This window comes from Somniosus microcephalus, unplaced genomic scaffold (genome assembly GCF_052327205.1).
Source record: "Somniosus microcephalus isolate GS21.2 unplaced genomic scaffold, FLI_Smic_1.0 unresolved_chr9, whole genome shotgun sequence".
In the NCBI taxonomy this organism is placed as follows: domain Eukaryota; kingdom Metazoa; phylum Chordata; class Chondrichthyes; order Squaliformes; family Somniosidae; genus Somniosus; species Somniosus microcephalus.
The window spans coordinates 19452855-19478139 of record NW_028225187.1 but is presented as its reverse complement, the minus strand read 5'-3'; the positions used below and the strand labels follow the sequence as shown (position 1 = coordinate 19478139).

Sequence of the window (25285 nt, the reverse complement as noted above, 5' to 3'; positions counted from 1 at the left end):
GAGAGCGAGGAGGGGAGAGAGAGAGCGAGGGGGGAGAGCAGAGAGAGAGCGAGGGGGGAGAGAGAGAGCGAGGGGGGAAGAGAGAGAGCGAGAGAGGGGGAGAGAGAGAGCGAGGGGGGAGAGAGAGCGAGGGGGGAGAGAGAGAGCGAGGGGGGAGAGAGGAGAGCGATGGGGAGAGAGAGAGCGAGGGGGAGAGAGAGAGCGAGGGGGAGAGAGAGAGAGCGAGGGGGGAGAGAGAGAGCGAGGGGAGAGAGAGAGAGCGAGGGGGGAGAGAGAGAGCGAGGGGGGGAGAGAGAGCGAGCGAGGGGGGAGAGAGAGAGCGAGGGGGAGAGAGAGAGAGCGAGGGGAGAGAGAGAGAGCGAGGGGGGAGAGAGAGAGCGAGGGGGGAGAGAGAGAGCGAGGGGGGAGAGAGAGAGCGAGGGGGGAGAGAGAGAGCGAGGGGGGAGAGAGAGCGAGGGGGGAGAGAGAGAGCGAGGGGGAGAGAGAGAGGCAGGGGGGGAGAGAGAGAGCGAGGGGGGAGAGAGAGCGAGGGGGGAGAGAGAGAGAGCGAGGGGGAGAGAGAGAGCGAGGGGGAGAGAGAGAGAGCGAGGGGGGAGAGAAGAGAGCGAGGGGAGAGAGAGAGAGCGAGGGGGGAGAGAGAGAGCGATGGGGGAGAGAGAGAGCGATGGGGGAGAGAGAGAGAGCGAGGGGGGAGAGAGAGAGCGAGGGGGGAGAGAGAGAGCGAGGGGGGAGAGAGGAGAGCGAGGGGGGAGAGAGAGCGAGGGGGAGAGAGAGAGCGAGGGGGAGAGAGAGAGCGAGGGGGGAGAGAGAGAGCGAGGGGGAGAGAGAGAGCGAGGGGGAGAGAGAGAGAGCGAGGGGGGGAGAGAGAGAGCGAGGGGGGAGAGAGAGAGCGAGGGGGAGAGAGAGAGCGCAGGGGGGGAGAGAGAGAGCGAGGGGGGAGAGAGAGCGTGGGGGGAGAGAGAGAGCGAGGGGGAGAGAGAGAGCGAGGGGGAGAGAGAGAGCGAGGGGGAGAGAGAGAGAGAGAAGGGGGGGAGAGAGAGAGCGAGGGGGAGAGAGAGCGAGGAGGGGGCGAGAGAGAGAGCGAGGGGGAGAGAGAGAGCGAGGGGAGAGAGAGAGAGAGCGAGGGGGGAGAGAGAGAGAGCGAGGGGGAGAGAGAGAGAGCGAGGGGGGAGAGAGAGAGCGAGGGGGGAGAGAGAGCGAGGGGGGAGAGAGAGAGCGAGGGGGGAGAGAGAGAGCGCGAGGGGGGAGAGAGAGAGAGCGAGGGGAGAGAGAGAGAGCGAGGGGGGGAGAGAGAGCGAGCGAGGGGGGAGAGAGAGAGCGAGGGGGGAGAGAGAGCGAGGGGGAGAGAGAGCGAGGGGGAGAGAGAGAGCGAGGGGGAGAGAGAGAGCGAGGGGGGGAGAGAGAGAGCGAGGGGGGAGAGAGAGAGCGAGGGGGGAGAGACGAGAGCGAGGGGGAGAGAGAGCGAGGGGAGAGAGAGAGAGAGAGCGAGGGGGGAGAGAGAGAGCGAGGGGGGAGAGAGAGAGCGAGGGGGGGAGAGAGAGCGAGGGGGAGAGAGAGGCGAGGGGGAGAGAGAGAGCGAGGGGGAGAGAGAGAGCGAGGGGGAGAGAGAGAGAGCGAGGGGAGAGAGAGAGGGCAAGGGGGGGAGAGAGAGAGCGAGGGGGAGAGAGAGAGCGAGGGGGGAGAGAGAGAGAGCGAGGGGGGAGAGAGAGAGCGAGGGGGAGAGAGAGCGAGGGGGGAGAGAGAGAGCGAGGGGGGAGAGAGAGAGCGAGGGGAGAGAGAGAGCGAGGGGAGAGAGAGAGCGAAGGGGGAGAGAGAGAGCGAGGGGGAGAGAGAGAGAGAGAAGGGGGGAGAGAGAGAGCGAGGGGGAGAGAGAGCGAGGGGGGAGAGAGAGAGAGCGAGGGGGGAGAGAGAGCGAGGGGGGAGAGAGAGAGAGCGAGGAGGGGGAGAGAGAGAGAGCGAGGGGGAGAGAGAGAGAGCGAGGGGGGAGAGAGAGCGAGGGGGGAGAGAGAGAGCGAGGGGGAGAGAGAGAGAGCGAGGGGGGAGAGAGAGAGCGAGGGGGGAGAGCGTGAGCGAGAGCGATGGGGGAGAGAGAGAGCGAGGGGGAGAGAGAGAGCGAGGGGGGAGAGAGAGAGCGAGGGGGAGAGAGAGAGCGAGGGGGGAGAGAGAGAGCAAGGGGGAGAGAGAGAGCAAGGGGGAGAGAGAGAGCGAGGGGAGAGAGAGAGAGAGCGAGGGGAGAGAGAGAGAGTGAGGGGGGAGAGAGAGAGAGCGAGGGGGGAGAGAGAGAGCGAGGGGGGAGAGAGAGAGCGAGGGCGGGGAGAGAGAGAGCGGGGGGGAGAGAGAGAGCGAGGGGGAGAGAGAGAGACGAGGGGGGAGAGAGAGAGCGAGGGGGAGGAGAGAGCGAGGGGAGAGAGAGAGAGCGAGGGGGGAGAGAGAGAGCGAGGGGGGAGAGAGAGAGCGAGGGGGGGAGAGAGAGAGAGAGCGAGGGGGGAGAGAGAGCGAGGGGGGGGAGAGAGAGCGAGGGGGGGAGAGAGTGAGAGCGAGGGGGGAGAGAGGAGAGCGAGGGGGGGAGAGAGAGCGAGAGGGGGGAGAGAGAGAGCGAGGGGGGAGAGAGAGCGAGGGGGAGAGAGCGAGGGGGAGAGAGAGAGCGAGGGGGGAGAGAGAGCGAGGGGGGGAGAGAGAGAGCGAGAGGGGGGAGAGAGAGCGAGGGGGGGAGAGAGAGACGAGAGCGAGGGGGGAGAGAGAGAGCGAGGGGGGGAGAAGAGAGAGCGAGGGGGGAGAGAGAGAGCGAGGGGGGGAGAGAGAGAGCGAGGGGAGGGGAGAGAGAGAGCGAGGGGGGGAGAGAGAGAGAGCGAGGGGGGGAGAGAGAGAGCGAGGGGGGAGAGAGAGAGAGAGGGGGAGGCGAGGGGGGAGGGGGGGAGAGCGAGGGGGGGAGAGAGAGAGCGAGGGGGAGATGAGAGCGAGGGGGGAGAGAGCGAGAGGGGGGGAGAGAGAGAGAGCGAGGGGGGGAGAGAGAGCGAGGGGGGAGAGAGAGAGCGAGGGGGAGAGAGAGAGCGAGGGGGGGGAGAGAGAGCGTGGGGGAGAGAGAGAGCGGAGGGGGGTGAGAGAGCGAGGGGGAGAGAGAGAGCGAGGGGGAGAGAGAGCGAGGGGGGAGAGAGAGAGCGAGGGGGAGAGAGAGAGCGAGGGGGGGAGAGAGAGAGAGCGAGGGGGGAGAGAGAGAGAGCGAGGGGGGAGAGAGAGAGAGCGAGGGGAGAGAGAGAGAGCGAGGGGAGAGAGAGAGAGCGAGGGGGAGAGAGAGCGAGGGGAGAGAGAGAGAGCGAGGGGGAGAGAGAGCGAGGGGGGAGAGAGAGCGAGGGGGGAGAGAGAGCGAGGGGGAGAGAGAGCGAGGGGGGAGAGAGAGAGCGAGGGGAGAGAGAGAGCGAGGGGTGAGAGAGAGAGCAAGGGGGAGAGAGAGCGAGGGGGGAGAGAGAGAGCGAGGGGGGAGAGAGAGAGCGAGGGGGAGAGAGAGCGAGAGCGAGGGAGAGAGAGAGCGAGGGGGAGAGAGAGAGCGAGGGGGGGAGAGAGAGAGCAAGGGGGAGTGAGAGAGCGAGGGGGGGAGAGAGAGAGCGAGGGGGGGCGAGAGAGAGAGAGAGCGAGGGGAGAGAGGGAGCGAGGGGGGAGAGAGAGAGAGCGAGGGGGGAGAGAGAGAGAGCGAGGGGGGGAGAGAGAGGGGGGGAGGAGAGGGGTGGAAGAGGAGAGGGAGGAGAGAGAGGACACACAGGTCACACTGCCCCGGAACACATCACACTGCTGAGCTGACGCACTGCACAACAAGGCTCCGCGACGGCTAACAGTGCAGACTTCGAGCTGCTCATGCAAAGGTGGGCAAGCTATGGCGTCAGTGCTGGAGGGGAACAGAGAGAGTGAGAGAGAGAGAGACAGAGAGAGAGACAGAGAGACAGAGAGAGAGACAGAGAGACAGAGAGAGAGACAGAGAGAGAGAGAGAGACAGAGAGAGAGAGAGACAGAGAGAGGGAGACAGAGAGAGACAGACAGAGAGGGAGACAGAGAGAGAGAGAGAGACAGAGAGAGTGAGAGAGAGAGACAGAGAGAGGGAGACAGAGAGAGACAGACAGAGAGGGAGACAGAGAGAGAGAGAGAGACAGAGAGAGTGAGAGACAGAGAGACAGAGAGAGAGAGAGAGAGAGACAGAGAGAGGGAGACAGAGAGAGACAGACAGAGAGGGAGACAGAGAGAGAGAGAGAGACAGAGAGAGTGAGAGAGAGAGACAGAGAGAGGGAGACAGAGAGAGACAGACAGAGAGGGAGACAGAGAGAGAGAGAGAGACAGAGAGAGTGAGAGACAGAGAGACAGAAAGAGAGACAGAGAGAGACAGAGAGACAGAAAGAGAGACAGAGAGAGAGAGAGAGACAGAGACAATATGGAGACAGATGCCTGACGCCTCATGCAGTCGCATAGCCGCAGTAGAGAAGCGCGAGCTCGCTGGAACCTACTTGGCATGGAGTCGCTCCAACCTGCTGCTGATCGGAATGGAGGGAGGGAGGGAACGGGGGAAGAGAGAGAGAGGGAGAGAAAAAGAAGAGATGCGATGACCCGGGGCAGAGAAGTAAAGGTTCTGTCACAGAGTCCGCGACAGTCCGGCGTGGGTCAGGAAAGGGGCTCCCGGGGGGAGAGGGAGTGGGGGGAGCGGCGAGGCGATCTCTGTCTCCACCCCCACCCCGGTCCAGCACCGATTCTCGCTCCGAGAGCGAGAGAGAGGCCACGACACACGGCGTCCAAGACCCTGCGCGGTTCGATACTCCCTCCGCGTGTCCATCGCCCGCTGTCTGAGGCCGTTTGACCCCCAGGGTGTCAGAGGTCAGCCGGGGCTGGGTTTGGGCGATGCCCCACCCGGTCGACCACCCGCGGAATGATATCCCTCCCCGCAGTCCACCACCCGCTGGGCGATGCCCCCCCCCCCCCCTCCCCGTCCGCCCGCGTGGGACCCTCACCTGAGCTTGCTCTTCAGCGTGCTGACCTCACGGTTCATGGCCTCGGCCGTCTCGGTCACGTCCTCCAGCTCCCGCTGCAGCTTGCGCCGGGAGGTGTGAGCCCGCGACGAGTCCTCCTCCGCCTCCTCCAGCTGCCTCTTGAGCTGTTTCATGCGTATCGACAGCTTGTCCACCTGCGAGATCCGGGGGGGGAGGAGGGAGGGAGGGAGTGGGGTTCAGATTAACGGAGGATGGCGTCGCTCCTCACCCCCCAATCCCTGCCCACCTCCCGATCCCAACCATCCCCCCCCACCGCGTCCAATCACCAAACCTAACACACACTGCGGCTGCGTACAAGGGTCAGTGAGGGGAGGGGGTCCTCACCCAATGTATACACACTCACGCTCACACACGCCCCCCTCGCGCGCGCGCGCTCGCTCTCACACGCTCACTCGCCCTCACGCGCGCGCGCTCGCTCTCACACGCTCGCTCGCCCTCACACGCGCGCGCTCGCCCTCATACGCTCGCCCTCACACGCGCGCTCGCCCTCACACACTCGCTCGCTCTCACACACGCGCTCGCTCTCACACTCGCTCGCTCTCACACTCCGACAAGTTAATGAATGGGAGCGGTAGGAACCAAGTTTTGGTGGGGGGGGGGGGGCGGGGGGGAAAACGGGATCAAACAGTAAACAAGTTGAGAGGGGCGCAGGGTCTTGCTGTGCCCGTGCGGGGCTCAGTACTGGAGAGCGGTCCCCACCCACTCGCACCTGCTCCTTGTACTGATCAGCATGCCTGCGCTCATCGTCCATCTGAAGCACCAGCTCCTTCAGCTTCTTCTCAGTGCGGCGCACCAACTTGTTCCCCAGTGCTCGCTCCCTGTCAGGGCAGGGAAGAGAGACACGGTTACACTCAGCTCAGGCTCCAGTCCTAGAGTATATACATCTAACTCCGACAGTGCAGCGCTCCCTCAGTACCGGCACCGGGGAGTGTGGGCCTGGATTATGGGGCTCGAGTCCTAGAGTATATACATCTACCTCCGACAGTGCAGCGCTCCCTCAGTACTGGCACCGGGGAGTGTGGGCCTGGATTATGGGGCTCGAGTCCTAGAGTATTTACATCTACCTCCGACAGTGCAGCGCTTCCTCAGTACTGGCACCGGGGAGTGTGGGCCTGGATTATGGGGCTCGAGTCCTAGAGTATATACATCTACCTCCGACAGTGCAGCGCTCCCTCAGCACTGGCACCGGGGAGTGTGGGCCTGGGTTATGGGGCTCGAGTCCTAGAGTATATACATCTACCTCCGACAGTGCAGCGCTCCCTCAGCACTGGCTCCGGGGAGTGTGGGCCTGGGTTATGGGGCTCGAGTCCTACAGTATATACATCTGCCTCCGACAGTGCAGCACTCCCTCATTTACAGGGAGGGTAGACGGACTGCGATTCCCACTCACCGAATGGAAGGGATTGGGAACGAGGGAGCGGGGAGGGAGTCACTGGCCCGCGGCTAGGCGCACTCACTTGGACTCCTGCTCTAGCTGCTCCTCCAGCTGGGTGATCTTGGCCTCCATCGCGGCGACGCTGGCCTTGTACCGGGAGCGCACGAAGCCCTCCAGCTCCTGCAGCTTGCTGCGCAGCTCCTTGTTCTGCCGCTCCAGCTGCTGGCGGGCGTTCTCCTGCTTCTGCGACAGGCTGCGCTCGGCCGAGAGCTCGGCGGCCATGGTCTCCACCTGGAGAGAGGGAGGGAGGGAGAGTCGTAGAGTCAGAACGGCACAGAAGGAGGCCACTCGGCTCCAGGACGATATAGACGGGACGGGAACGGGCGCACTCCTGGACATATGACACTCCAGACCACTTACAGGGGCGACCCGCCCCTGCGGCACCTCAGCGAATAGCTAGGGCGGAGCCAATGCTTCTAATTTGGTGTATTTGGACTTTCAGAAGGCTTTCGATAAGGTCCCGCATAAGAGATTAGCGTGGAAAGTTAAGGCACATGGGATTGGAGGCAAGGTACTGTTTTGGATAGAGAACTGGCTGGCAGACAGGAAGCAAAGAGTTGGAATAAACGGGTCTTTTTCCGAGTGGCAGGCAGTGACTAGTGGGGTACCGCAGGGATCGGTCCTAGGACCCCAGCTATTCACAATATATATTAATGATCTAGACAAGGGAAGTAGATGTAATATCTCCAACTTTGCAGATGACACAAAGCTGGGTGGGCGTGTGTGCTGTGAGGAGGATGCCGAGAAACTCCAGTGTGATTTGGACAGGTTAGGTGATTGGGCAGATGCAGTATAATGTGGATAAATGCGAGGCTATCCACTTTGGTGGCAAAAACAGGAAGGCAGATTATTATCTGAACGGTAATAGATTGGGAGAAGGGGAAGTGCAACGAGACCTGGGTGTCCTTGTGCACCAGTCGCTGAAGGTAAGCATGCAGGTGCAGCAGGCGGTTAAGAAGGCAAATGGTATGTTGGCCTTCGTAGCGAGAGGATTCGAGTACAGGAACAAGGATGTCTTGCTGCAGTTGTACAGGGCCTTGGTGAGGCCACACCTTGAGTATTGTGTGCAGTTTTGGTCGCCTTACCTGAGGAAGGATGTTCTTGCCATGGAGGGAGTGCAGCGAAGATTCACCAGGCTGATACCTGGGATGGCAGGAATGACGTATGAGGAGAGATTGGGTCGATTGGGCTTATATTCGCTGGAGTTTAGAAGAATGAGAGGGGATCTCATTGAAACTTATAAAATTCTAACAGAACTAGACAGACTAGATGCAGGAAGGATGTTCCCGATGGCGGGGGAGTCCAGAACCAGGGGTCACAGTCTAAGGATAAGGGGTAAGCCATTTAGGACTGAGATGAGGAGGAATTTCTTCACCCAGAGAGTGGTGAACCTGTGGAATTCTCTACCACAGAAGGCAGTGGAGGCCAATTCATTAAATATATTCAAGAAGGAGTTAGATATATTTCTTAAGGCTAAAGGGATCAAGGGATATGGGGAGAAAGCAGGGACAGGGTACTGAATTTGGATGATCAGCCATTATCGCATTGAATGGCGGAGCAGGCTCGAGGGGCCGAATGGCCGACTCCTGCTCCTATCTTCTATGTTTCTGAGTACAGGAGCAAGCATGTCTTACTACAGTTATACAGGGCCCTGGTGAGACCACACCTGGAGTACTGTGTGCATTTTTGGTCTCCTTACCTAAGAAAGGATATACTTACCATAGAGAGAGTGCAACGAAGGTTCACCAGACTGATTCCTGGGATGAGAGGATTGTCGTATGAGGAGAGATTGGGTCGACTAGGCCTGTATTCACTGGAGTTTAGAAGAATGAGAGGAGGGATCTCTTGGAAACGTATAAAATTCTGACAGGACTAGACAGACTGGATGCAGGGAGGATGTTTCCCCTGGCTGGGGGGTCGAGAACGAGGGGTCACAGTCTCAGGATACAAGGTAGGACATTTAGGACTGAGATGAGGAGAAATTTCTTCACTCAGAGGGCGGTGAACCTGTGGAATTCTCTACCACAGAAGGCTGTGGAGGCCAAGTCACTGAATATATTTAAGAAGGAGATCGATAGATTTCTAGACACAAAAGGCATCAAGGGGTACGGGGAGAGAGCGGGAATATGGTATTGAGATAGAGGATCAGCCATGATCATATTGAATGGTGGAGCAGGCTCGAAGGGCCGAATGGCCGACTCCTGCTCCGATTTTACTATGTTTCTGTTCAGACACATCCCCTCACAGACTGACCGTGACCACTTTGACCCTTAACCCTGTTCAGAAGGCCCCTGCCCCTCACCTGTATGGTGACCTTTCGATACCGGTCGTTCAGCAGCTCCGTGTTACTCTGCTCTTCTTCCAACTCCTCCTCCAGCTGCCCGATCCGTGCTTCCAGCCGTCGCTTCTCGTCGAACAGCGCAGACCTGCCGGCGGGGAGTGGGGGGAGAGAGAGAGAGAGAGAGACAACAACCGGGAATATTAACCGGCAGTGGGAGTGCTGGTTGGGGTTGTTCTCCTTGGAGCAGAGAAGGTTAAGGGGAGATTGACCAGAATGGTACCAGGGATGAGGGACTTCAGTGATGTGGAGAGACTGGAGAAGCTGGGGTTGTTCTCCTTGGAGCAGAGAAGGTTAAGGGGAGATTGACCAGAATGGGACCAGGGATGAGGGACTTCAGTGATGTGGAGAGACTGGAGAAGCTGGGATTGTTCTCCTTGGAGCAGAGAAGGTTAAGGGGAGATTGACCAGAATGGTACCAGGGATGAGGGACTTCAGTGATGTGGAGAGACTGGAGAAGCTGGGATTGTTCTCCTTAGAGCAGAGAAGGTTAAGGGGAGATTGACCAGAATGGTACCAGGGATGAGGGACTTCAGTGATGTGGAGAGACTGGAGAAGCTGGGGTTGTTCTCCTTAGAGCAGAGAAGGTTAAGGGGAGATTGACCAGAATGGTACCAGGGATGAGGGACTTCAGTGATGTGGAGAGACTGGAGAAGCTGGGATTGTTCTCCTTCGAGCAGAGAAGGTTAAGGGGGAGATTGACCAGAATGGTGCCAGGGATGAGAGACTTCAGTGATGTGGAGAGACTGGAGAAGCTGGGGTTGTTCTCCTTAGAGCAGAGAAGGTTAAGGGGGAGATTGACCAGAATGGTGCCAGGGATGAGGGACTTCTGTGATGTGGAGAGACTGGAGAAGCTGGGATTGTTCTCCTTAGAGCAGAGAAGGTTAAGGGGAGATTGACCAGAATGGTACCAGGGATGAGGGACTTCAGTGATGTGGAGAGACTGGAGAAGCTGGGATTGTTCTCCTTGGAGCAGAGAAGGTTAAGGGGAGATTGACCAGAATGGTGCCAGGGATGAGGGACTTCAGTGATGTGGAGAGACTGGAGAAGCTGGGATTGTTCTCCTTAGAGCAGAGAAGGATAAGGGGAGATTGACCAGAATGGTACCGGGGATGAGGGTCTTCAGTGACGTGGAGAGACTGGAGAAGCTGGGGTTGTTCTCCTTGGAGCAGAGAAGGTTAAGGGGAGATTGACCAGAATGGTACCAGGGATGAGAGACTTCAGTGATGTGGAGAGACTGGAGAAGCTGGGGTTGTTTTCCTTAGACCAGAGAAGGTTAAGGGGGAGATTGACCAGAATGGGACCAGGGATGAGGGACTTCAGTGATGTGGAGAGACTGGAGAAGCTGGGGTTGTTCTCCTTAGAGCAGAGAAGGTTAAGGGGAGATTGACCAGAATGGTAATAGGGATGAGGGACTTCAGTGATGTGGAGAGACTGGAGAAGCTGGGGTTGTTCTCCTTAGAGCAGAGAAGGTTAAGGGGAGATTGACCAGAATGGTAATAGGGATGAGGGACTTCAGTGATGTGGAGAGACTGGAGAAGCTGGGGTTGTTCTCCTTGGAGCAGAAAAGGTTAAGGGGAGATTGACCAGAATGGTACCAGGGATGAGGGACTTCAGTGATGTGGAGAGACTGGAGAAGCTGGGGTTGTTTTCCTTAGACCAGAGAAGGTTAAGGGGGAGACTGACCAGAATGGGACCAGGGATGAGGGACTTCAGTGATGTGGAGAGACTGGAGAAGCTGGGGTTGTTCTTAGAGCAGAGAAGGTTAAGGGGAGATTGACCAGAATGGTACCAGGGATGAGGGACTTCAGTGATGTGGAGAGACTGGAGAAGCTGGGGTTGTTCTCCTCAAGGTTACAAGTGTTCTGCTCTGGGGCAGGGGAATGGGGCTGAGGGGAGCGCTCATTCACAGTGAGTGCACAGGGGCCGAGGGCTGCATGAATTTTTTTTTTTTATTCGTTCACGCGATGTGGCAAGCCCAGCATTTATTGCCCATCCCTAGTTGCCCTTGAGAAGGTGGTGTTGAGCCTCCTTCTTGAACTGCTGCAGTCCGTGTGGTGAAGGTGCTCCCACAGTGCTGTTAGGGAGGGAGTTCCAGGATTTTGACCCAGCGACGATGAAGGAACGGCCTGTATATTTCCAAGTCAGGATGGTGTGTGATTTGGAGGGGAACTTGGAGGCGGTGGTGTTCCCATGCGCCTGCTGCCCTTGTCTTTCTAGGTGGAAGAGGTCGCGGGTTTGGGAGGTGCTGCCGAAGAAGCCTTGGCGAGTTGCTGCAGTGCATCTTGTAGATGGTCCACACTGCAGCCACGGTGCGCCGGTGGTGGAGGGAGTGAATGTTTAAGGTGGTGGATGGGGTGCCCATCAAGCGGGGCTGCTTTGTCCTGGATGGTGTCGAGCTTCTCGAGTGTTGTTGGAGCTGCACTCATCCAGGCAAGTGGAGAGTATTCCATCACACCCCTGACTTGTGCCTTGTAGATGGTGGAAAGGCTTTGGGGAGTCAGGAGGTGAGACACTCGCCGCAGAATACCCAGCCTCTGACCTGCTCTTGTTGCCACAGTATTTATGTGGCTGGTCCAGTTAAGTTTCTGGTCAATGGTGACCCTCCCAGGATGTTGATGGTGGGGGATTCGGCGATGGTAATGCCGTTGAATGTCAAGGGGAGGTGGTTAGACTCTCGCTTGTTGGAGATAGTCATTGCCTGGCACTTGTGTGGCGCGAATGTTACCTGCCACTTATCAGCCCGAGTCTGAATGTCGTCCAGGTCTTGCTGCTTGCAATGGGGAATGGACAGAGAGCGGGTGATAAAGGGCAGCACTCTTTCAGAGAGGGAGGGCGCTGGGGGGGGCGGTGGGGGGCTGGTGAGCTGAAAGGGTGTCCGGCGCGATCGAGAGCCACTCACTTTCCAGACGCACTGTTCCCCATCTCGTCCGACAAGTCGTCGCGGTCCTGCACGGCCTGCCTCCTGGCGCGCTCCGAGGCCGCAAGGTCCTAGGACGAGGGAAGGCGGGGCCATGAGAAAAAACCTGGCGGGCACTCAGCCAGCCCTGTCCCCCCATCCTCCCCCGGAACCGCACAATGCCGCCCTGGCACCGGACCCCTTCCCTCCTTCTACACCTCGCCCACTGGCCCTGGCTGTTTAATAATAAAACCGGATCCTCCCCCCACAAAACCTCAGTGTTGTGCAGACGTTCTCCCGCCCCCTCAGTGACTCGGAGACCTTAAGCATGCAGGTGCAGCAGGCGGTTTAGAAGGCAAATGGTATACTGGCCTTCGTAGCGAGAGGGTTTGAGTACAGGAACAAGGATGTCTTGCTGCAGTTGGACAGGGCCTTGGTGAGACCACACCTTGAGTATTGTGTGCAGTTTTGGTCGCCTTATCTGAGGAAGGATGTTCTTGCCATGGAGGGAGTTCAGCGAAGATTCACCAGGCCGATACCTGGGATGGCAGGAATGACGTATGAGGAGAGACTGGGCTTATACTCGCTGGAGTTTAGAAGAATGAGAGGGGATCTCATTGAAACTTATAAAATTCTAACAGGACTGGACAGACTAGATGCAGGAAGGATGTTCCCGATGGTCGGGGAGTCCAGAACCAGGGGTCACAGTCTAAGGATAAGGGGTAAGCCATTTAGGACAGAAATGAGGAGGAATTTCTTCACCCAGAGAGTGGTGAACCTGTGGAATTCTCTACCACAGAAGGCAGTAGAGGCCAATTCATTAAATATATTCAAGAAGGAGTTGGATATATTTCTTAAGGCTAAAGGGATCAAGGGATATGGGGAGAAAGCAGGAACAGGGTACTGAATTTGGATGATCAGCCATGATCGCATTGAATGGCCGACTCCTGCTCCTATCTTCTATGTTTTTATGTTTCTGTAACTCCATCTCCCCACCTGAAGAACTGAGACGTTTATTAAAGAAAGTTTTCAGGGCCAGAGAGGCTGTTTGGCGGCAATTAAGACTTTTATTAGATTTCACTCCTGGCCGGCCTCCCACATTTCACCCTCCTCCCTTCTCCCACCCCCTCAGTAATGGGGGGACCTTCTCCCGCCCCCTCAGTAATGGGGGGACATTCTCCCGCCCCCTCAGTGATGCTGAGACCTTCTCCCGCCCCCCTCAGTGACGCGGAGACCTGGCTATGTCACAGGCCGAAAGATGGACAGACGAATCGCTACCTCGTGCGTCTGCAGCAACTCCGCCTCGAGGTTCTTCAGCCTCTTCTCTGTCTCCTTGGACTGGAAGAAGATCTCCTCCCGCGAGGTGCGGGCCTCCCCCAGTTCCCGCAGGAGGTCCTTCATCTGAGCCTGGGGGAGAGAAAAAGAGAGAGAGAGAGACAGAGAGAGACGTTAGTCGCACTTGCACCCCAGCCAAGCAGAATGATAACTGGCACTCCGTGCTCCCTGCCAAGGTTGGGACAGGGCTTCATGGGACATACAAGTACGGAACAAGCCCCGTATTCCAGGCCCACACTCCCCGGTGCCAGTACTGAGGGAGCGCTGCACTGTCGGAGGTAGATGTATATACTCTAGGACTCGAGCCCCATAATCCAGGCCCACACTCCCCGGTGCCAGTACTGAGGGAGCGCTGCACTGTCGGAGGTAGATGTATATACTCTAGGACTCGAGCCCCATAATCCAGGCCCACACTCCCCGGTGCCAGTACTGAGGGAGCGCTGCACTGTCGGAGGTAGATGTATATACTCTAGGACTGGAGCCCCATAATCCAGGCCCACACTCCCCGGTGCCAGTTATGAGGGAGCGCTGCACTGTCGGAGGTAGATGTATATACTCCAGGACTTGAGCCCCATAATCCAGGCCCACACTCCCCGGTGCCAGTACTGAGGGAGCGCTGCACTGTCGGAGGTAGATGTATATACTCTAGGACACGAGCCCCATAATCCAGGCCCACACTCCCTGGTGCCAGTACTGAGGGAGCGCTGCACTGTCGGAGGTAGATGTATATACTCTAGGACTCGAGCCCCATAATCCAGGCCCACACTCCCCGGTGCCAGTACTGAGGGAGCGCTGCACTGTCGGAGGTAGATGTGTATACTCTAGGACTGGAGCCCCATAATCCAGGCCCACACTCCCTGGTGCCAGTACTGAGGGAGCACTGCACTGTCGGAGGTAGATGTATATACTCTAGGACTGGAGCCCCATAATCCAGGCCCACACTCCCCGGTGCCAGTACTGAGGGAGCGCTGCACTGTCGGAGGTAGATGTATATACTCTAGGACTCGAGCCCCATAATCCAGGCCCACACTCCCCGGTGCCAGTACTGAGGGAGCGCTGCACTGTCGGAGGTAGATGTATATACTCTAGGACACGAGCCCCATAATCCAGGCCCACACTCCCTGGTGCCAGTACTGAGGGAGCGCTGCACTGTCGGAGGTAGATGTATATACTCTAGGACTCGAGCCCCATAATCCAGGCCCACACTCCCCGGTGCCAGTACTGAGGGAGCGCTGCACTGTCGGAGGTAGATGTGTATACTCTAGGACTGGAGCCCCATAATCCAGGCCCACACTCCCTGGTGCCAGTACTGAGGGAGCACTGCACTGTCGGAGGTAGATGTATATACTCTAGGACTGGAGCCCCATAATCCAGGCCCACACTCCCCGGTGCCAGTACTGAGGGAGCGCTGCACTGTCGGAGGTAGATGTATATACTCTAGGACTCGAGCCCCATAATCCAGGCCCACACTCCCCGGTGCCAATACTGAGGGAGCGCTGCACTGTCGGAGGTAGATGTATATACTCTAGGACTCGAGCCCCATAATCCAGGCCCACACTCCCCGGTGCCAGTACTGAGGGAGCGCTGCACTGTCGGAGGTAGCTGTATATACTCTAGGACTTGAGCCGCATAATCCAGGCCCACACTCCCCGGTGCCAGTACTGAGGGAGCGCTGCACTGTCGGAGGTAGATGTATATACTCTAGGACTTGAGCCCCATAATCCAGGCCCGCACTCCCCGGTGCCAGTACTGAGGGAGCGCTGCACTGTCGGAGGTAGATGTATATACTCTAGGACTCGAGCTCCATAATCCAGGCCCGCACTCCTCGGTGCCAGTACTGAGGGAGCGCTGCACTGTCGGAGGCAGATGTATATACTCTAGGACTTGAGCCAATAATCCAGGCCTGCACTCCTCGGTGCCAGTACTGAGGGAGCGCTGCACTGTCGGAGGTAGATGTATATACTCTAGGACTCGAGCTCCATAATCCAGGCCCACACTCCCCAGTGCCAATACTGAGGGAGCGCTGCACTGTCGGAGGTAGATGTATATACTCTAGGACTCGAGCCCCATAATCCAGGCCCACACTCCCCGGTGCCAATACTGAGGGAGCGCTGCACTGTCGGAGGTAGATGTATATACTCTAGGACTCGAGCCCCATAATCCAGGCCCACACTCCCCGGTGCCAGTACTGAGGGAGCGCTGCACTGTCGGAGGTAGCTGTATATACTCTAGGACTTGAGCCGCATAATCCAGGCCCACACTCCCCGGTGCCAGTACTGAGGGAGCGCTGCACTGTCGGAGGTAGATGTATATACTCTAGGACTTGAGCCCCATAATCCAGGCCCGCACTCCCCGGTGCCAGTACTGAGGGAGCGCTGCACTGTCGGAGGTAGATGTATATACTCTAGGACTCGAGCTCCATAATCCAGGCCCACACTCCCCAGTGCCAATACTGAGGGAGCGCTGCACTGTCGGAGGTAGATGTATATACTCTAGGACTCGAGCCCCATAATCCAGGCCCACACTCCCCGGTGCCAATACTGAGGGAGCGCTGCACTGTCGGAGGTAGATGTATATACTCTAGGACTCGAGCCCCATAATCCAGGCCCACACTCCCCGGTGCCAGTACTGAGGGAGCGCTGCACTGTCGGAGGTAGATGTATATACTCTAGGACTTGAGCCGCATAATCCAGGCCCACACTCCCCGGTGCCAGTACTGAGGGAGCGCTGCACTGTCGGAGGTAGATGTATATACTCTAGGACTCGAGCTCCATAATCCAGGCCCGCACTCCTCGGTGCCAGTACTGAGGGAGCGCTGCACTGTCGGAGGTAGATGTATATACTCTAGGACTCGAGCTCCATAATCCAGGCCCACACTCCCCGGTGCCGGTACTGAGGGAGCGCTGCACTGTCGGAGGTAGACGTATATACTCTAGGACTCGAGCTCCATAATCCAGGCCCACACTCCCCGGTGCCAGTACTGAGGGAGCGCTGCACTGTCGGAGGTAGATGTATATACTCTAGGACTCGAGCCCCATAATCCAGGCTCACACTCCCCGGTGCCAGTACTGAGGGAGCGCTGCACTGTCGGAGGTAGATGTATATACTCTAGGACTCGAGCCCCATAATCCAGGCCCACACTCCCCGGTGCCAGTACTGAGGGAGTGCTGCACTGTCAGAGGTGCCGTCTTTCAGATGAGACGTTAAACCGAGGCCCCGTCTGCTCTCTCAGGTGGACGTAAAAAATCCCACGGCCACTATTGGAAGAAGAGCAGGGGGGAGTTCTCCCCGGTGTCCTGGGGCGAATATTTATCCCTCAACCAACATCACTAAAACCGATGATCTGGTCATTATCACATTGCTGTTTGTGGGATCTTGCTGTGTGCAAATTGGCTGCCGCGTTTCCTACATTACAACCGCGACCACACTTCAAAAAGTACTTCATTGGCTGTAAAGCACTTTGGGACGTCCTGAGGTTGTGTAAGGTTCACTAGATTGATTCCTGGGATGAGAGGCTGTCCTATGAGGAGAGATTGAGTAGATTGGGCCGATACTCTCTGGAGTTTAGAAGAATGAGAGGTGATCTCATTGAAACGTACCAGATTCTGAGGGGGATTGACAGGGTAGATGCTGAGAGGCTGTTTCCCCCTGGGCTGGAGAGTCTCGAACCAGGGGTCACAGTCTCAGGATAAGGGGTCGGCCATTGAGGACTGAGATGAGGAGGAATTTCTTCACTCAGAGGGCGGTGAATCTTTGGAATTCTCTGCCCCAGAGGGCTGTGGAGGCTCAGTCGTTGAGTCTATTCAAGGCCGAGATCGATAGATTTTTGGACTCTCGGGGAATCGAGGGATATGGAGATCGGGCGGGGAAAGTGGAGTTGAGGTCGAAGATCAGCCATTGAATGGCGGAGCAGGCTCGAGGGGCCGAATGGCCCACTCCTGCTTCTCATGTTCTATAGAAACGAGTCTGTCCTAAGTTGGTGTCTGATTTACTGAGATTACCGGGAGCCACACTGGTGCCTGCGAGGGCAGCCCTCAATGCCGCTCCGACACCCGCCAGTGGCGGTCGCTCAGTTGGCGGACTCGCCTTCCGCCCCCTTCTAACGCGGGTCGCGCGGCCCCTTGCTCTCCGCTCACCTGCAGCCGCCGCAGCTGTTTGAGCGCCTCGTCGCGGCCCTTGTTGGCTCCGTCGATGTGGGCCTCCAGGTCCTTCAGGTCCATCTCCAGCTTCTTCCTGGAGGCGACGGCGCTGGTGCGCTGTTTCCTCTCGTCCTCCAGCTCCACTTCCAGCTCGCGCACCTGCAAGGCGGTGGGGAGACAGAGAGAGAAGGGACGGTTACAGCACGGACAGAATATTTTCTAAGCGGGTGAGAAACTTTCGCAATGTTGGTGTTCAGAGAGATTTGGGTGTCCTCGTGCAAGAAACACTGAAAGTTAGCATGCAGGTACAGCAAGCAATGAGGGAGGCAAATGGCCTTTATTGCAAGGGGGTTGGAGTATCAGAGTAAGGAAGTCTTGCTACAATTGTACAGGGCCTTGGTGAGACCACACCTGGAGTACCGTGCACAGTTTTGGTCTCCTTATCTAAGGAAGGATATACTTGCCTTGGAGGCGGTGCAGCGAAGGTTCACTAGATTGATTCCTGGGATGAGGGGATTGTCCTATGAGGCGAGATTGAGTAGATTGGGCCGATACTTTCTGGAGTTTAGAAGAAGGAGAGGTGATCTCATTGAAACATACAAGATTCTGAGGGGGATTGACAGGGTCGATGCTGTTTCCCCCTGGTTAGAGTCATAGGGCTAGATTTTCAGTTGCTTGCGCCAGCAGTTAGCGCCTTAAGAGAAGTGATTTTCGGGCGCTATGCGTGTAGCGCCTGGGCGCAGCGCAGTTTGCGCCCCGCCCCAAATTAAGTTGCCCGTTAGCGCCGGCGCAAAGTTTAGCGGCGGCCCGGATGCGTGCGCAGAAAATGACGTCACATCCTCGTGCAATGCCCTTTGGCCGCCCCGAATCCAAACTTCAGTCGGACCGCCCGATTGTGCGGCTGGCGTCCAGTGCGTTTGTAAAATGGAACGCAACACACCCTGGGGAGCGCACATTAAAGGGCCCTCCTCCTGCACTATAATGGAAGGAACCAGTGTGTTGTGAATGGTGTATTGATGTTTTCCTCCTCCTCCTCCTCCTCGTCTTTCCCCCCCCCCCCCCCCCCAGACTCTGCCTTTGCAAATAAACACATGCACCCTTCCCCTTTAAGAGCTCACTGGCACCAGAGTGTCTGCCGTGCGCAGCGCTCTGCACCGCCGGCTTAGCGCCTAAAGATAGTAGTGGAACGCCTCTTTTAGCGCTCCACCAACCTCTTAGGGCGAAGCCACTGAATTTCCGGCAATGGGGCGCTACTTTGGGGCGGGCGCTAAGGTTAGCGCCCCAAAACTGTCTATACTGAAAATCTAGGCCCTAGAGTTATACCGCACAGAGAGAGGCCCTTCGGCCCATCGTGTCCGCGCCGGCCATCAAGCCCTGTCGATTCTAATCCCATTTTCCAGCACTTGGTCCATGGCCTTGTATGCTATGGTGTTTCAAGTGCTCATCTAAATGCTTCTTGAATGTTGTGAGGGTTCTTGCCTCTACCACCCTTTCAGGCAGTGAGTTCCACATTCCAACCACCCTCTGGGTGAAAAAGTTTTTCCTCAAATCCCCTCTAAACCTCCTGCCCCTTACCTTGAAACTATGCCCCCTGGTTATTGACCCCTCGACTAAGGGGAAAAGTTCCTTTCTATCTACCCTATCTATGCCCCTCATCATTTTGTACACCTCAATCAGGTCCCCGCCCTCAGCCTTCTCTGCTCCAAGGAAAACAACCCCAGCCTGTCCAGTCTCTCTCCATAGCTGAAGCGCTCCAGCCCAGGTAACATCCTGGTGAATCTCCTCTGCACCCTCTCCAATGCAATCTCATCCTTCCTATAGTGTGGCGACCAGAACTGCACACAGTATTCCAGCTGTGGCCTAACTAGCGTTCTGTACAGTTCCATCATAACCTCCCTGGTTAGGGAGTCTCGAACCAGGGGTCACAGTCTCAGGATAAGGAGTCGGCCATTGAGGACTGAGATGAGGAGGAATTTCTTCACTCAGAGGGCGGTGAATCTTTGGAATTCTCTGCCCCAGAGGGCTGTGGAGGCTCAGTCGTTGAGTATATTCAAGGCCGAGATCGATAGATTTTTGGACTCTCGGGGAATCGAGGGATATGGGGATGGGGCGGAGAAAGTGGAGTTGAGGTCGATGATCAGCCATGATCGTATTGAATGGCAGAGCGGGCTCGAGGGGCCCGATGGCCCACTCCTGCTCCTAATTCTTAGGCCTCTCCTGTCTCTCCGGGCTGGCTGCGGCACTGATTCTCCGTGGCAGGCTCCCTAGCCCCGGCGCTCCCGAGACAGGCCCCCACCGGAGGAGACCCGTCACTGGGGAGGTGGGGTGGGGTGGTGAGGAGCCTCGCACCCTCCTGGAGCCCGTGCTCACCGGGCTGGTGATACTAACGTCTGCAATGATTTACAATAGGAGGAACGATAGCGTAGCGGTTATGTTACTGGGACTATTAATCTAGAGACACTAGTTCAAAACCCACCATGGGGGCAGTTTGTGAATTTGAATTCTGTAAATTTCCACGTTACAGGAAGGATGTGATCGCACTGGAGAGGGTGCAGAGGAGATTTACCAGGATGTTGCCTGGGCTGGGGAATTTTAACTATGAGGAAAGACTGGATAGGCTGGGGTTGTGGATAAATGCGAGGTTATCTACTTTGGTGGCAAAAACAGGAAGGCAGATTATTATCTGAACGGCAATAGATTGGGAGAAGGGGAAGTGCAACGAGACCTGGGCGTCCTTGTGCACCAGTCGCTGAAGGTAAGCATGCAGGTGCAGCAGGCGGTTAAGAAGGCAAATGGTATGTTGGCCTTCGTAGCGAGAGGGTCCGAGTACAGGAGCAAGGATGTCTTGCTGCAGTTGTACAGGGCCTTGGTGAGACCACACCTTGAGTATTGTGTGCAGTTTTGGTCGCCTTATCTGAGGAAGGATGTTCTTGCCATGGAGGGAGTGCAGCGAAGATTCACCAGGCTGATACCTGGGATGGCAGGAATGACGTATGAGGAGAGATTGGGTCGATTGGGCTTATACTCGCTGGAGTTTAGAAGAATGAGAGGGGATCTCATTGAAACTTATAAAATTCTAACAGGACTAGACAGACTAGATGCAGGAAGGATGTTCCCGATGGCGGGGGAGTCCAGAACCAGGGGTCACAGTCTAAGGATAAGGGGTAAGCCATTTAGGACTGAGATGAGGAGGAATTTCTTCACCCAGAGAGTGGTGAACCTGTGGAATTCTCTACCACAGAAGGCAGTGGAGGCCAATTCATTAAATATATTCAAGAAGGAGTTGGATATATTTCTTAAGGCTAAAGGGATCAAGGGATATGGGGAGAAGGCAGGGACAGGGTACTGAATTTGGATGATCAGCCATGATCTCGGTGAATGGCGGAGCAGGCTCGAGGGGCCGAATGGCCTACTCCTGCTCCTATCTTCTATGTTTCTATATTGTTTTCTTTGGAACAGAGGAGGCTGAGGGGAGATTTAATTGAGGTGTATAAAAAGATGAGGGGCCTCGGTAGAGTGGAGAGGAAGGACCTATTTCCCTTGGTGGAGAGGTCAATAACCAGGGGAGCAGAGATTTAAAGTAATTGGGAGAAGGATTAGAGGGGATTTGAGGAGAACATTCTTCACCCAGAGGGTGGTGGGGGTCTGGAACTCACTGCCTGAAAGGGTGGTCGAGGCAGAGACCCTCACCACATTTAAACAGTACTTGGATGTGCACTTGAAGTGCCGTAACCTACAGGGCTACGGACCGAGAGCTGGAAAGTGGGATTAGGCTAGATTGCTCCTTGTCGGCCGGCGCGGACACGATGGGCCGAATGGCCTCCTTCTGTGCCATCAATTTCTATGATTCTAATAAAATAAATCTGGAATAAAAAGCTAGCGTCAGTAATGTTGACCATGAAACTACCGGATTGTGGTAAGAAACACAGAAGATAGGAGCAGGAGTAGGCCATTCGGCCCCTCGAGCCTGCTCCGCCATTCAATGCGATCATGGCTGATCATCCTAATTCAGTACCCTGTCCCTGCCTTCTCCCCATCATTAGTAAAAACCCATCCGGTTCACGAATGTCCTTCGGGGGAGGGAAATCTGCCGCCCATACCCGGTCTGGCCGATATGTAACTCCAGACCCACAGCAATGTGGTCGATTAACTGCCCCTCTGAAATGGCGGCTCACTACCACCTCCTCCACACCTGGAGTACTGTGTGCAGTTTTGGTCTCCTTTCCTCACATAGAAGATAGGAGCAGGAGTCGGCCATTCGGCCCCTCGAGCCTGCTCCGCCATTCAATGAGATCATGGCCGATCTGGGTGTATTCATTACGGAGGACTTAACGTGGTCCCATCACATCGACGTCGTAACTAAGAAGGCATGCCAACGCCTGTTCTTCCTCAGGTGACTGAAGAAATTTGGAATGGCCCCCCAGATTCTCACCAACTTCTACCGGTGCACCGTCGAGAGTATCCTGTCCGGCTGCATCACTACCTGGTATGGCAACTGCACCGCCACAGACCGCAAGGCTCTACAGATGGTAGTGAAAGCTGCACAACACACTATTGGAATTAAACTACCTGCTGTGCAGGATATCTACCCCGAGAGGTGCCGGGGGAAGGCCCTGAGAATCATTAAAGACGCGAGCCACCCCAGCCACAACCTCTTCGCCCTGCTCCCGTCCGGTAAGAGATACCGAAGCATACGGTCTCGTACCAGCAGGTTTCGAAACAGCTTCTACCCCCAGGCCATAAGACTCATGAACGTATAATTTATTATTTATTACTGTTGTTTTATTTATTATTACTGTATTTCTATTAGTATTTTTATCATTGTTATGCCATATTTATTCCAATGTCGGGAGGACTCGTAATAATCAACATTTCATTGTGCAGTACACACGTCTGCTGCATATATGACAAATAAAATTGAATTGAATTGATCGCTAAGAAAGGATATACTTATCACAGAGGGAGTGCAGCGAAGGTTCACCAGACTGATTCCTGGGATGGCAGGACTGTCGTATGAGGAGAGATTGGGTCGACTAGGCCTGTATTCACTAGAGTTTAGAAGAATGAGAGGGGATCTCATTGAAACGTATAAAATTCTGACAGGGCTAGACAGACTGGATGCAGGGAGGATGTTTCCCCTGGTTGGGGGGGTCTAGAACGAGGGGGTCACAGTCTCAGGATACGGGGTAGGACATTTAGGACTGAGATGAGGAGAAATTTCTTCACCCAGAGGGTGGTGAACCTGTGGAATTCTCTACCACAGAAGGCTGTGGAGGCCAAGTCACTGAATATATTTAAGAAGGAGATCGATAGATTTCTAGTCGCTGAAGGTAAGCATGCAGGTGCAGCAGGAGGTTAAGAAGGCAAATGGTATGTTGGCCTTTGTAGCGAGAGGATTCGAGTACAGGAACAAGGATGTCTTGCTGCAGTTGTACAGGGCCTTGGTGAGACCACACCTTGAGTATTGTGTGCAGTTTTGCTCGTCTTATCTGAGGAAGGATGTTCTTGCCATGGAGGGAGTGCAGCGAAGATTCACCAGGCTGATACCTGGGATGGCAGGAATGACGTATGAGGAGAGATTGGGTCGATTGGGCTTATACTCGCTGGAGTTTAGAAGAATGAGAGGGGATCTCATTGAAACGTATAAAATTCTAACAGGACTAGACAGACTAGATGCAGGAAGGATGTTCCCGATGGCGGGGGAGTCCAGAACCAGGGGTCACAGTCTAAGGATAAGGGGTAAGCCATTTAGGACTGAGATGAGGAGGAATTTCTTCACCCAGAGAGTGGTGAACCTGTGGAATTCTCTACCACAGAAGGCAGTAGAGGCCAATTCATTAAATATATTCAAGAAGTTGGATATATTTCTTAAGGCTATAAGGCTAAAGGGATCAAGGGATATGGGGAGAAAGCAGGGACCGGGTACTGAATTTGGATGATCAGCCATGATCGCATTGAATGGCGGAGCAGGCTCGAGGGGCCGAATGGCCGACTCCTGCTCCTATTTTTCTATATTTATCGAAGGCAATAAATGCTGGCCTTGTCTACACATCCTGGGAGTGAATGAATATTTAAACAAATCCACGGCCCGCTTGTCTTGAGGGAGGGAACCTAGAGCTCCGAGCGCCCGCCGAACACCGACCTGTTTGACCAGCGACCGCTTCTTCTCGTCGTTCTGCTCATCCCGCGACTGCAGGCTGCGGTCGAACTGCGCCTTGGTGGCCTGCATGTTGACCTCGAGCCGCAGCTTGGCGTCCTCGGTGCCCTGCAGCTCGTCCTCCAGCTCCTCCAGCTGCGTCCTCATCTCCTCCACCTGCTGCTCCAGCGTCCGCTTGGCCTTCTCCAGCTCGTGCACCTGTGGCGGGGCGGGGGGTGCAAAATTAACAGCCGGTCACTGTGGGGGGGAGAGAGAGAGACAGAGAGAGAGAGACAGAGAGAGAGAGACAGAGAGAGAGACAGAGAGAGAGCCAGACAGAGAGAGAGAGACAGAGAGAGAGAGAGCCAGACAGAGAGAGAGAGAGAGCCAGACAGAGAGAGACAGACAGAGAGAGAGAGCCAGAGAGAGAGAGACAGAGAGAGAGAGAGAGAGACAGAGGGGGAGAGGAGACAGAGAGAGAGAGAGAGACAGAGAGAGAGAGACAGAGAGAGAGAGAGAGAGAGAGAGAGAGAGACAGAGACCCCACGCCCCCGGTCACTCACATTCTTGCCCACGTCGTCCTTGGAGCTGATCAGATCCTCCATCTCGGCGCGGAGCTGCTTGTTGAGCCGCTCCAGCTCCTCCTTGCTCTCCACCGCCTCCTCCAGCGAGCGGCTCAGCCACAGCACCCGGGTCTCCTTCTCGCGAGCCTCCGCCTCCGCCCGGTCCCTCTCCTCCGCGTTGCGAGCCGACACGCTCTTCTCCTCTGCCAGCATCTGTCCGCCGCCGAAACAAAACAATTGACGTTTGTGGACCAACCGTTTTGCCCGCCAACATGCACGTAACGCTCAACGGCCCGGTGGGGATACCCGGTCAATCGCGATAGACACTCCTCGACCCCCACCCAGGCCGACACTCCCCGGTGCCAGTACTGAGGGAGCGCTGCACGGTCGGAGGTAGATGTATATACTCTAGGACTCGAGCCCCATAATCCAGGCCCACTCTCCCCGGTGCCAGTACTGAGGGAGCGCGGCACTGTCGGAGGTAGATGTCTATACGCTAGGACTCGAGCTCCATAATCCAGGCCCACACTCCCCGGTGCCAGTACTGAGGGAGCGCTGCACTGTTGGAGGTAAATGTATATACTCTAGGACTCGAGCCCCATAATCCAGGCCCACACTCCCCGGTGCCAGTACTGAGAGAGCGCTGCACTGTCGGAGGTAGATGTATATACTCTAGGACTCGAGCCCCATAATCCAGGCCCACACTCCCCGGTGCCAGTACTGAGGGAGCGCTGCACTGTCGGAGGTAGATGTATATACTCCAGGACTCGAGCCCCATAATCCAGACCCACACTCCCCGGTGCCAGTACTGAGGGAGCGCTGCACTGTCGGAGGTAGATGTATATACTCTAGGACTCGAGCCCCATAATCCAGACCCACACTCCCCGGTGTCAGTACTGAGGGAGCGCTGCACTGTCGGATGTAGATGTATATACTCTAGGACTCGAGCCCCATAATCCAGGCCCACACTCCCCGGTCGGTTTTAAGGAGCGTCTTAAAGGAGGAGAGAGAGGCGGAGAGGTGTAGGGAGGGAATTCCAGAGCTCAGGGCCCCAGGCAGCTGAAGGCACGGCCGCCAATGGTGGAGCGATGGAAATCGGTGTTGCTCAAGAGGCCAGAATTGGAGGAGCGCGGAGATCTCAGAGGGTTGTAGGGCTGGAGGGGGTTACAGAGATAGGGAGCGGGCGAGGGCCATGGAGGGATTTGAACAGGAGGATGAGAATTGTCGGGCTGGAGGAGGTTACAGAGATAGGGAGGGGGCAAGGGCCACGGAGGGATTTGAACAGGAGGATGAGAATTGTAGGGCTGGAGGAGGTTACAGAGATAGGGAGGGGGCGAGGGCCATGGAGGGATTTGAACAGGAGGATGAGAATTGTAGGGCTGGAGGAGGTTACAGAGATAGGGAGGGGGCGAG

At 56.5% G+C, this 25285-nt stretch overlaps 1 protein-coding gene across 2 annotated transcripts in view; it reads right to left on the bottom strand.

Moving 5' to 3' along the window:
* Nucleotides 1-4462: 4462 nt before the first annotated feature.
* LOC147084862 (myosin-10-like) overlaps nt 4463-25285 on the bottom strand; it is a 117523-nt gene continuing 96700 nt past the window's right edge. Inside the window, exons 27-36 of one of the 2 annotated variants that reach the window (XM_085979571.1) lie at nt 23873-24085; nt 23316-23528; nt 17171-17332; nt 12978-13106; nt 11703-11791; nt 8765-8888; nt 6485-6693; nt 5737-5845; nt 4989-5161; nt 4463-4514 (exon numbers count right to left, since the gene is read on the bottom strand). In XM_085979571.1, coding sequence (XP_085835697.1) covers nt 4487-4514; nt 4989-5161; nt 5737-5845; nt 6485-6693; nt 8765-8888; nt 11703-11791; nt 12978-13106; nt 17171-17332; nt 23316-23528; nt 23873-24085 — 1449 coding nt within the window. In that variant the 3' untranslated portion in view covers nt 4463-4486. Of the gene's footprint in view, nt 4515-4984; nt 5162-5736; nt 5846-6484; nt 6694-8764; nt 8889-11702; nt 11792-12977; nt 13107-17170; nt 17333-23315; nt 23529-23872; nt 24086-25285 lie in introns of those variants that run through there. The other variant, XM_085979570.1, reaches the window with a different exon arrangement.